Source organism: Manacus vitellinus, unplaced genomic scaffold (assembly GCF_001715985.3).
Source record: "Manacus vitellinus isolate BGI_N305 unplaced genomic scaffold, ASM171598v3 scaffold_31_pilon, whole genome shotgun sequence".
Classification (NCBI taxonomy): Eukaryota; Metazoa; Chordata; class Aves; order Passeriformes; family Pipridae; genus Manacus; species Manacus vitellinus.
In genome coordinates, this window is record NW_021940379.1 from 8,612,887 (window position 1) to 8,625,112 (window position 12,226).

Here is a 12,226-nt window from a genome sequence, read left to right on the forward strand (position 1 = left end):
TGCTCTGCAGGTACTGCTGCGTTTGCTCCTCCTGACTCCTCCGGGCAGCAGGGCTCACCTTCCACCCCCAACCCTAACCTGTGGGTGCCTAACTCGCTTCCAGCGGCTACTTTACACTGGCAGAACATTACACAGCACGACTGAACCTGCTCTTCTTATCCCTTCCAGTCCAGATGGAGGTGTGACTGCCCCTTGGTGAGGGATCCAGTGCCACGGGCTGACATGCACTCACTGGACAGCAGGAGGTCTGTCCGGGGGAAGGACAGCACTCCAGCCGAGGGGGCCCTGAGCCACAGCTCCTCTGGAGGGGTGCACTGCGAGCCCCTAGCTCACGGCAGACCCCCAGTGCCCCAGCAGCCTGGTGCCTGCAGAACACCTTTTTATGCTTACTGCAGTCCTCGAGTCATCCTCCACTCTGCAAGCAACTCTTACACACACTGTCCAACAAAGGAAGCCAAAGCAGTTACTCCCCTAGCCATGGCCATGGGAGTAACATGTGTACATGTGCTTGGGACTGACTGAAGAGATGCCAACACCCCAGGATGCTGAGAGGGATCTGCTGGGGACCACCTTCACAGTTCTAGCCAAAGCACTTCTGGGATTTCCCCAAAGAGGAGGAAAGACTGAAGTGAATATCCATGAACTGTGTAAACAGTGTGCATGACCACCACAAGCACACACAAGTCTCATCCCCATGCTCCTATCCTACACTGAGGTTAGTCAGATCCACTAGCATGGAAAAAATAAAACCAACAACAGCAAAAAGCCATTTCTGAAAACTGTGTTTGGGGTAAGTGATCAAACCAAAGCCGCCCTTGTTTCACCAGCCTAATCCTGTATTTATCCACTGAGCTAAGTGATGCGGTTTTCAGACCTCTGGAGCAATCAGTAAACTCAGCGTTTACCTCTGGAAAATAGAGCTACGCGGCTAATTTATTCTCTAGCCCTGTTTGGAAGAGACAAAGGGTGCTTGTGCCCTCCGTGCTGGGGCCTGTTTTACCAGCAGCTTTCAAACACCGTGTTCCGTGTGACTTGAGGTGACACAAGTGGAAGCATTGTCTGGAAATAGTGCCGCCTTCTTCCCAAAAATGTGCTGTGGGCCTTGGTGACAGTGTGTACTGAGTGAAGTTTAACCAGACATGTAAGCAAATCATACAAAGTCATTTGCCAAATGAACCTGCAATACACAGATAAGGCTTGACTATATTTTCACTAATTGGCTGACAGGCGACCAATCTGAAATTAAAGTGTTACACATTTTCTGTGACTTTCAAAACGCTTCTACTGGTCAATGTGCAGTTATGGGGTTTGTGTTTGTTTGAAGGGGATTTTTTGTTGTGATAGAAAAATAACCCTTTTTGCTTTCCATATCTGTAACACTTCCTTCCATGAGATGGACACAGCAATGGAAGGAGGGACACTGGTCAAAATCCCAAGGAATCTTGATTTAAGGATTAAACCATGAGAAGAAATGGACTGCTAATATGTTTCATGCTAATATACCTAAGGACCTTGCATGTTCATGGCCTAAAAGCAAGGCTGGAGGTACCATTTTCATAGTTCAGACTGTAGCCTTGACACAGCTGCCGGTTCCCCCCTTCCCATTCAGCCCCAGGACTTCTGTAGTGGATCTTTAGCACAGAGGACAGACCAGTGATCCTAAAGGGCCCACTGCCCACAGCCATGGGTTGAGGATCTGTGATCTTCTCTTCCAACAAAGAGAAAATTAAAATTCCTACAGTCAAGACAAGGACCTTGAGCCACCTTTGGTAAGAGCACAGCTTAGTCCTGGCACCTTGGGTTGCTCTCGGTGTGTTTAAAGAAAACAGTGCTTACCAAAACAAACAGATCTGTTTCCACCTGGGAACCCCAACCTTGCAAGCTGTTGGGTGGTGACAGATCACCACAACCACGCACAGCTGGGGCAGCCAGGGACGGCAGGGAGGGAGGAATGACCCAGGAGAGTCACTGTTTGCTCACACTAAAATCCCTCCTTATTTAAATGACCTCATTTTGTAGGGGAGGTTTATACTTCAGAGCAGACAAACTGACAAATATACACAAATAATCAAACAAGAAGTGAAGGAAAGAAAGAAGAGGAAAAATATTTATAAATGTCACTGTCCAATGTCTTTTCAATTTAAATGAAATAAGATTATCTACATATATCTACAAATATCTACATGTATCTACACTGTTTGCAGATATGATTTCTTTGGTTGTCTTCACTTTTTTTCCTATGCTCCAACTATTAAGAAAAAAAAGTGTTTGCATAATCTTTGAAAGAAATAATAAATATAACAACTTCATTAAACGTTTGACCAAAGCTTTGGCACTAATCAGTTTACAGATAACAAATCATAGTGAAAACTCTGAAATAACAGCGGCAAAGCAATAGAGCACATCCGAGAGCCATTTCCCACTGACTAATAATAAGCACAAGGTTATTTGACATCAACCTTTCTGAGAACATTAATTATGGTTTAGTCAGACACTAAGAACCTCAAAATTCACTGCAAATGTCAAATAAAATACATATTTCTTGCACAAGACTTTTTCATGGATCCAGATATATTTTTTTAAACAGAAAAAAAAATTACATAAAATATTAATGGTAGCCTGTATCCCTTCTTAAACCCTTCAAAAAAGTTTTGGAAGCCCAAAGCCCACTGCCAGAGACAAAATAAACATTGCTATTAACACTGCCACCTGCACAAGGGAAAGAACACGTTTTAAAGGGTTTGTAATGAAAATGCACAAACATGGGTGAATAGAGGACTTTTAAAAAAACATAAACCCCTTCTTTTCATAGAGTCACATAGAAGAATCAGAAAAGTGTTCATAATACTGTATGCCAACACAGCTTAGGAGCTGCTCAAAACCTTCTCTGAACACAAAGGGACTGCCTTCGGTGAGCATCTGAAAACAGAAACCAACTACTCCAAACACATCACCGGAGAAACTGTGATGAACAGGGCCATCCCTTCAACAGCAACGAACGACTACTGAAGGAGGATATTAAAGGAAGAAGAAAAAAGTACTTACCAGCATTAAGAGGGGAGATGCAGGAAGCAGGTAGGTGTAGAACGGGTGCTTTGGGATTACTGCAGTTTGGGTCAGCCAAATATAAGGGGTGAGGCAGACTGAGAAAAAACCCTGAAGTCCCTCTAAAAGGCACCTCCACAGGAGAGTATCAAGAGCTCGGGAAAGGCCGCAGGAAGGCAGGAGTGTGGGGCTGCCTGGGAAGGGGTGAGAACACACAGCCTAAACCCTGCAGGTGCCCCCCCAGGCTGGTTTTTAAACCTTTGCATCTGTTGTTGTGAAAACAAGACACACCTACGTGGCTGTCCTCTTGGCCACGGGCCCTTCTCAACAGCTCCAGAAAGTGCTGTTGTGGTTAAGGCACCCCGTGAACCCCAGAACTCACGGGAGGGTCAGGGCCGGAGGAGAAGTGGGAAATCTGTTCTGGCAGTGAGGATCCCAAGCGTTCCCTTGCCCTCAAAGAACCACCTGAGCCACCCGCGAACGAGGCCTCGGTGTGCCCAGTGGGAGGGACCGGCCCCGCGGCACCCCCGCACCGGCGGCACCCCCGCACCGCCCTCAGACACCCGCGGCCGAGCGCCCGGGGCACGAGCCGCTGCCGCCCCTCCGCCCCGCTGCCCAAGCCGCCCCCGGCCCTGGGTGCCCGCGCGGGCGGAGGCGCCGGGAGATAAGGACATATGGCTTCATTTATCACAGTGGCAGGCCGCGGTCTCTCCGCGATGGCGGCCGTCCGGCCCCGCCGCCCTCACGGCCCCCGACGGGGGGGTCCAACCACGCGACGTCACCGCCGCCTTCACGGCTCTGTCCGCGATGGCGGCCCCGCCACTCACGGCCCGCGTGGGCCAGGCCGCCGCCGATTGGGCGCTGCAGGCGTCAATTCAGGTGGGCCGGCCTAATCGGGTGGCTGAGGGGCGAGAGGCGAGGGCGGCGGGCGGGCGTGTCCGTGGCGGAGCCGGTCCCGCGGCCCGTTACCGCGGTCACGTACTCGTAGCCGCGGGCGCCCCGGCCGGCCCGATACATGTTGGCGGCCGCGCGCGGCGCGGCGCCGCGTTCAATGTGGTGGTTGGTGGTGGTGGTGGTAGCCGTGCCCCGGCGATGCTGGGCAGGGGGTAGGGGCGGGCCGGCCGTTGGCGCCCAGGTAGTGGTCGTAAGGCGGCCGGCGGGTACTTGTAGGGGTGGTGGTGCAGCGGCTCGGACGCGCGGGCTCCAGGCGCAGTTCGTGGTGGGCGGGGGGCTCGGCGGCCAGCCCCCGGCCGGACAGCGGGCACCAGCCCGCCGGGGCCGCCGGGCAGCGCGGGGCTGAGCAACGCGGGACATGAGCGCTGGTGCGCGGCTCCGCCTGGTGCAGCCGTCCCGCCCGCCCCCCGCCGAAGTTCCCGCCGGCTCCGGCAGCATCTGCGGGGGACCACCGTCAGCATCCCGGCACGCGGGAGAGGAGCGCGGGGGAACGGCGCGCTGCGAGCGGGGCTGGCGGGACGGGACCTCCTGACTGCGATAAATGGAGCTGAATTGACTGACAAGCTGGTGCACGCCTGACATTTTTGCAATTGTGTAACACTAAATAAATACAGACTTCCCTTTATTTTGCAGGCCCGGAGTGTGTTTTGGAAGAAAGGCATTCGGTTGTCTTTGCAGTTGTTTGCTCTGGGTAATGGAAAAGCAGTCAATGGGCAGAGGTGCTGTTCGACCTGACTGCAGCTCCTGAATGGAGCGGGTGGGCCCTGAACGTGATGCCGAGGCACATTAAAAGGGCAATGCGAGGGGGAGCCCATGGCCAGCACTGCATCCCTGCCTGAAAAGCTGAGTTTGTTGCCAAAAAGTCGAAAAGGGGACACTAAAAGCGAAGGGTGGTATTTTATAAAGCAGCAAACTTGCTTGAGTACAACAGTCAGTGCTGTAGTCCGAGCAAGAATTAATTAGGCTATGAAGGTGGCTATTTTTGTTCAAAAAACGGGCAGCAGTGCAAAGCTGGTTAGCAGTGGGGCTGTGCACCAGCATGAGGAGCAAAGCTGGCCCCGAACATGCATGTGGGGGCCGTGCAGGCCAGCAGGGCCCAGGTGACGGGCTGGCCTGGCCAGTGGGGGCTCTCACCTTTCTCTGTCCCATTCTGGTGGGCCGGGGAAGAGACTGGATTCCGGGATCTGGCAAAAGCACTCATGAGAGGAAGAGCCCCTGGCCTGTGGTTCCTGGGCCTGGAAGAAGAAATGGAGAAGTGACACAGAGCCAATGGTCCAATGGAAAGAACACTTGGAACGTTGCTGCTGTGAGCTGCAGCTGGCAAATGGGGCCCCACACAGTGTCTCCCAAACTCCCTGCAGGCCTTGTGCAAATGTAAGCTGGGCAGGTGCACGTGAAACGGGACAGGAGTGGGGTGTAGTCACAGCCAATAAAGGCACAGCCTTACCAGTCCTCAGGGTCACAGTCTCTGAATCCCTTGGCAAAAGGGTTGCTGGCGATCTTCAGCTGTGTGATCTGTAAGGAGAAATGGGAAAATGTCTCCGAGTGGCACACGGGGCTCCCCGGTCAGACAGAACACGTGTCCCTGATTAGGCCTGGGGACTCAGCAGTGCCTGCTGTAACAGAGAGGGTCCAGGTGGCCGGTGGAGCCGGGACGTGCTCAGCCACAGAGCACAATCGTGTGCTTTCTCTGTTAGAAAATGAGGGCTAACATGCTACCTAATATGAGTTCAAGGTGAAGGGAGAGGCAGCCTGAATTGGCTGCAAAAGCTGAGTAAACGCACTTGTAAGAAAATGCCACATTATATGGGTCACCACTGGAGCAGCTAAGACAAATCACTGGATAAATCATACTTATGTATTTATTTAATTCACCGGGGAGAAGGCAGGACATTTTCTATATTTAAGCAAATCCATGGATAAAGTATGTGATTGTGAGTTTCCGGAATGGGTTGAAAAACAAACTTTAAGCCCCTCAGTGACAGTTCCAGCCTTAGAGGTCAAACTGATAGAAAGCAGGAGAGAAAGAGCAGCTGTCCGGAGCCATCAGGCAAATGCCAGCCGGGGAGGACTCCTCAGCCCCTTAAAGGCACAGCCTTGCTCTGGCCTCTGCGGGGCGAGGTGCGGCCGGACCGCAGCATCGCGGGGAGACCTCGGGTCGGTCTGCTCAGAGCCACTGCAGAGGGTGGCACTGCCGCCGGCTGCTTGGGCACAGCTCCGGGACCCAGCTCCGGGACCCAGCCCCGGCCCGGGCGGCAGCACCAGCGCAGAGCCAGGTGGCTGGAGCGGTCCGGGGACTTGGGGCGGTGCGGAAAAGTCCCCGCTGGAAATCGTATTTGCGCTCGCCGCTGGGATTCCTGCTCCTTACATCACACTGGTGCAATTTAAAGGAGCAGTTGGATTAACTGCTGCCTAGAAATCCGCATCAGATTGGGGTGGGGGTGTGGGGGTGTTTTGTTTCGTTTTTAACATATAAATGTATTCTGGGGGGGAACAGACAGCTACAAGCTTAGAGTAGTAAAATCGCAAATTTATCCAAACAAATTGTGAGTGACATTTCACAGCAGGAGGCCTGTAGTTCCCCCACTAGCCCCAGTCTCGGGTTTACATAGGTAATGAGGTCCCCCGGGCAGGGAGAAGCTGGCGATGGGGCTGGAGCCCACGTCGCTTCCTCGGCATGCAGAGATGCAGCTCTGCACAGCCCCCCGGCTATCGGGTTCCTGGCGCTGCCCCGGAATGGGTTTAGCAGATGGGGAGGAGGAGGTGGGAGTACCCCCAGACAGCCCCCGGACACACAGCCCGGCCTCCAGCGTCGGGAGCACCCACACCCACAGTACCTGTGGGGCGACCCCAACCCCCCCTTTCGGCTGCCCCGGCCCTTTTGCCTCACCCTGTGGTTCTGGTAGGCGGTCACGGCTGTGAAACGTGTCTCCTCGAAGACGAAGGTTTTGAAGTTCTCCTCCGCGTATTTCTCGCTGTCTTTCCGGGGGTCCACATAGACCACGTGAAAACGCGGCTGGTATCTGTGCATGGAGTTCAAAATGATCTGAATGATAAAATGAGCAAGGAGACAATAACTGATCCAGGCGGAGCATGGAGAGAGGAGAGCGCAGCCCGGCCCTGCCGGCTCCCCTGCCCGGGGCAGTCGCGGGGCTGGGGCGGGGTCGGGGCGCGGAGCCCTGATGAGGGGAACGGGCAGGGATCCCCCACGGGGATCACGGCACGGGGAGATCCCCCCGCTGCAGCCCGGTGTTGGACACCTTCTCCCGGGAACACTTACATGCCCGTTGTCGTCCAGCAAATTGTTGGTCAGTTTGAGCTTATCAAAGGAAACGATCTGCTTCATCCACTGCGCCCCTTTGGCCGGGGAGTCCGGGTGGTAATGGACCCTCCCGGGGGTGGCGGGGTCGGCTTTGCCGGCCACCAGCCAGGAGGAGCTGTGGAAGGCGTACCTGCGGGAGGGAAGGCACCCTCAGCCGTGGCCCGGGGGGGTCCCTCCCACGCCCCTGCAGCACCCGCAGCCCAGTGAGGGGGAAGTGCTGCCTCCCCATCACTGCTGCATCCTACGGCCACGGGGGGAACGAGCTCTTCTCTGCAGCCAGACTTGCTGCAGGGGAGAGAGAATATTTTATCAGGTTGCCGATGGAACTGGCGTGAGAGAAATCTGTGGGATGGAGGAAATTTATAGCTATCCATGTAGATTTGAGAGAGAAGCCACAGAAGCTCTCCCTTCCTCTAAAAAAAGGGTGAAAGAGAGCCCTCTATACAGTAATGTTCTGGCTTTAAGTGAAGAGTGGAAGGTTGTGTGTAGATTAATAGCAGGTCCAGAATTTAGCAGCCTTGTTTCATTCTTTCAAAGTACATATTCAACAGTAACATTTAAAACAGAGAAACCAATCTTCTATACACGTGTTTACTTTAAAAGCCAGTGTTTGCACAGGGGGAATTAGACACCATTGGACTTGAGCAGAAACATTACTTTTTAAAGATATACTCAATTGGATGTTATATATCCCACTTCCCTTGACAAGCAAACATTTCTAGGACGCCCTGAGAATTTGGATATCTGTCTAAATATTTATATATCGGACCCTGCGATTCCTATGCGGGCTGCCTGCTCGGCGTCCTGATCTGAAGCTAAATACATAATGCACCTTTCACTGTCTTAAAAATTAAAGGGCTTCCAAACCAGACTGCATCGCTGCCCTGTGAGTCGCCAGTTTCCAAGGCCTTCCTACTCTGCCACTGAAAACAAGGGCAGGGTTTTGTGGCTCGGGTGGCCAATGCCTTTCCAGAGCACAAAACCCACTCTCTTCGCCCAAGCACCCAGTGGGCTCCCAAGAGAGCATGGCAGAGCCCGGGGACACCCACTGAGAGGCTACAGCACTCAAGGAGCACCGGGAGGATTTTTGTCAAGGGGTAATGTGTGCTTGCGGGGTGGAGGCGTGTAGCAGTGCAACAAGGAAAGCTTTTCTGGGCAGGACAAGGCAGCTCCTGCCCTGCACCCTGTGGAAACCTGCCCTTCTGCCCGCGCTGCTCTGGCCTCGGCCGCCTGCCGGCCTCGTGTGAAGGCCCAGGGGGGCCCTGGGGGGTCCGTACAGCTGCTCCCAGCCCTGGATTCGTTGCAAAGGTGTGAGACACCAGGGCAGCCACATCCTGCGTCTCCTCCTCATCTCGCACCAACACGCACCCCGGAGGGCAGGGGCAGGGGGCAGGCAGTGACCCACCACCCCTCAGCAGGTGGGCAGTGACCCACCAGCCCTCAGCGCTGAGAACCCGGGCGGGCAGGGTGTTACTTGCCGGTATCGCTTGTCGTCTACGGGAACGAAGTCCATGAGGAGCATGTAGTCAGCCATAGGGTCCATGCCGAATATCTTCACCTGGAAGGTGGGGAACATGCGCCTGGCAGAGAGGAGAGAGAGAAGTGCTCAGCTGAGGAGCAGCGGGGAGCCCTGAGGGGCCGGCATGGGTACCCTTCCCCTCCCTCTGCTCCAATGCCCGCCTGGCTGCGATGACAGGACCCTCACAGGAACAGCTGGCTGGAGGAAGACGCAGAGCACCCGGGCAGCATGAGGAGAGGGGCTGCCGTGTTCCCCAGCCCTCGGCAGCATCCCAGAGGGTGAGCTGGAGCGGTCCTGCCTCTCCCGCCGGCTCCAGGACCGTTTGTGTCGGACACCCGGAATGCCCCGCCGCGGTGGAACACAGACACCGGGGGGGGGGAACAAGTGCCTCCTCTGCCTTTGCGATGGGGAGACCCTAGTGAAAAGAATTTCTTCCCCATGATTTCCCCATCCTTTCAGCTGACCTGACTGGACGCAGATGCAAGGCACTACCCTGTCTGCGGACCCACACCCGAGCTGGGAACAGAGCCTCGGGAGTCCCGGGCAGCCCTTGGGGGCACATCTAGAAACTCCTGAGAACGACACGAGGTGATGGGAGTTTCCAATTCTGCAGCTTCTGTACCCCCCAAACTGTGCCCGTTTGAAAGCAGCGGTTACAGCAGCCCCGTGGCCCTCGGGGCCAGCGGGAGACCTCCCGCAGCACGGAGGGGTGAACGCTCCCCTTCGGCGGGCAAGGACTAGAGAGCAACAGGGATCTCCCAGAAAATCCCGTCCCGGCTCCACTTCGTTGTGAGAGCCCAGGCGGGCCCCTGTTCCCGCACCTTTGCGGGGTGAAAGGAGAGCGGGAAGGAGCCCAGGGCTCCCGGGCAGGGCAGAGGGAGCCCCGGGGCTGCCCCTCCCCGTTCGGCTCTGCGGAGGTCCCCGGGGACCCCATGCTAAGCCGGGACACGGATCCCACGCTCAGGGAGGGCACGATTCCTTCGAGGGGCTGCGGAACAAATGCTATCTGCGGTGGGCTATGGGCAGGGGCCGGGACGGCCCGCCCGTCTCTCCCTCCTCCATCTGCGCACACCGCGGACAGGCCCCGGCGGGACACGCCGAAGATGTGTCCTGGCGTCGGGGCTCGTTATGGCTTCGGTTTTGTTTTACCGAGTAGAAAATCAAGCGAGCGACAGCGGGCAGTATTGCGGGAAGGGGATTTGCAGCCGTTGAAAAACCAAATTCCCAACATCCCCTAAACAAACAACCCGATCAAACCCGGACATCGAGAGTCCCCCCCGGCCCGTTCTCGGAGCGCACGGCCGGACCTGCTGTGCGTCTTCCCGGTTTTTTTTTTGTTATGTGCCGCTGCTCCCCGCGGAGGAAAGGCCGCCCGGCAGGACGATGGGGCAGCGCGCCTCTGGCTCCGCAGCTCTTCCAGTCCGGGCCCGGCACTGCCGGGCTGCATCAGGATCGGGCGGCTGCGTCTCCCTCCCTGTAACGCTTTAGCAAACTCTGGAGGACGTTTCCAGTCGTTCCCTCTGTTATTATTATTTTTAAACGTGTAAAAGCCCCCATTAGCTCCAGTTCCGGTGTTTCTTGTTTTAAAACTTAGTTTTAAAACAAACAACCTGAGATGATAACACCCATCTAGACAAACAGCAGGGTCAGCCCAGAGAGGCTGGGAGAGAACAGGCTTAGCAGCGCCTTCCCTCAGCCTTTTCCTGCTGGTTTTCTCCGTTTTCTTCTGTTTTTACTCGCCTGTCTGGAGATTCGACGGTGCCATAAAACAAGCGAAGAAAGGCAGGGTAGAAGCCTGATTCAAATGGAGTTGGTTAATTTTCGAGCCCTTTTGAAGTGGGGTATTTGCAATCCTTCCGCTGTTCTGGGAGAGCGAAGAAAGCCAGATCGAAGAGCTCCTGTTTGCAGAGAGCCTCTGCCTGGAGTCTGAACGACCTTTTCCGCAAAGGAAAGCACGGCCGAGCACGGCGCCGGGCTCAGGGGCCGCGGCCGGAGACAGCGCAGCGCGCGGGCCGGCGCCGGGGCAGGCACCGTCTGCGGGAAATGCCGCCCGGGGTCCCGCAGCGCGGCACCGGCTGCTTCTGCACCGGGCACCTTCCGTTTCAGTCAATTGCAAATTAAAAAAAAAACCACAACACAACAAAAAAAACTCCAAAAAATCCAACCACACACACACAAAAAAAACCCAAACCAAAAAACCCAAACCAAAATGACTGTGTGCATGATAATATGTTTCTTTTTTTGCACTTTCGGGACCCTCAAAACCGCTGGCGGGAGAGCAGGAGCCCGCGGCGGCGGTCACCGCTCCTACCGGGCCGTTCGGAGCAGAGTCCGGCCCGCGCCCCCGGCCATCCCGCCGCAGCCAGCCCCGGGCACAACTGGAGCGAGCACCGGGGGATTCCTTAATTTGTTTGGTTTTCTTTTCTCCCTCCCCGCCGGATCGTTTTAAACGGGGGAAGAGTCAGAGCCCGAACAATGCGCTCGCTCCCCCAGAAGGCAGTTCTGCCCGGAGCCTGGCGGGGAAAGCTCCGCAGCTCTGCCCGAGCCGCCGCAGCCGCGGAGTTTCTCGGGGATCTCCATTAAATGCAATAATTAACAACCGTAATTGGGGCTCCTCTCCCCCCCACGTTTTGCTCGTTTCTAACGCGATCGCATCGGCCGCTTCCTTTGTTCCCCGGCCGGCAGCGGGGTCCTGGCCCCGGAACCGCACCGCGGCGGCCGGAGCAGGGCCGAGAAGAGCTGGGCTCAGCCGGGCTCGTTACTCGATAATCGGGAAATGCAACAGCCCTGGAACACGGTTCAAGGTGCAGAATTAGGGTCTGTTCGCGTCCTCGCCGGAAGGAAAAGATCTACCCGTGCTACAACATGCATTTAGCAGGTATTGCAGCGTTCGAGAATTCCATTTGTCTTTTCCCCGTGCCACTGCTGTCCGCCCCCGCAGCACACACTGTCGTCCGACATGGATCGAAGTCCCGTGCGGGATCACCGGCAGCCGAAGGCGCCCGGAGGAGCACAGCGCCCTTTCCAGCGGGAGTGAAACCCAGCGCCCTGCCCGCCGTCCTCCGCACGCCTTCGCCGCCAGCCCGCAGCACCCGCGCGTTCTGCCCGCAGCACTCGAGGCCTTCGGGCCGCAAGAGCCGGCACATTTCGCCCCGACAGAAGCGCCAGGATCAAATGACGGCCACCGCTGGGCCGGGCCGCTCCGCGACTCGCCCTTTGGCAGCCTCAGTTTTCCCCCAAACTGCGAATTCAACCACCCGCGGCCGGACCCTGCCGCCCCGGCTGGCCTGAGTGCCCGGGTCCGGAGGGAGCGGCTGGAGAGCCGGGGCCGCTCGGGAGCTCCGCACTGACCTGCCTGCCTTGGTGACGATCATCTCGGTGCCCAG

The 12,226-nt window shown here is 56.2% G+C and overlaps 1 protein-coding gene across 1 annotated transcript; it reads right to left on the reverse strand.

The window, feature by feature from the left end:
• Positions 1 to 3,915: 3,915 nt before the first annotated feature.
• TBX1 (T-box transcription factor 1) lies at positions 3,916 to 12,226 on the reverse strand (the record flags this gene model as incomplete). Its single annotated transcript, XM_029961221.1, is given in 10 exon segments — positions 3,916 to 4,107; positions 4,109 to 4,192; positions 4,194 to 4,425; positions 4,731 to 4,743; positions 5,134 to 5,234; positions 5,447 to 5,514; positions 6,890 to 7,045; positions 7,280 to 7,451; positions 8,800 to 8,901; positions 12,192 to 12,226. Coding segments are annotated over 10 exon segments (1,155 nt in total), but the record flags the coding sequence as incomplete, so codon positions are not given.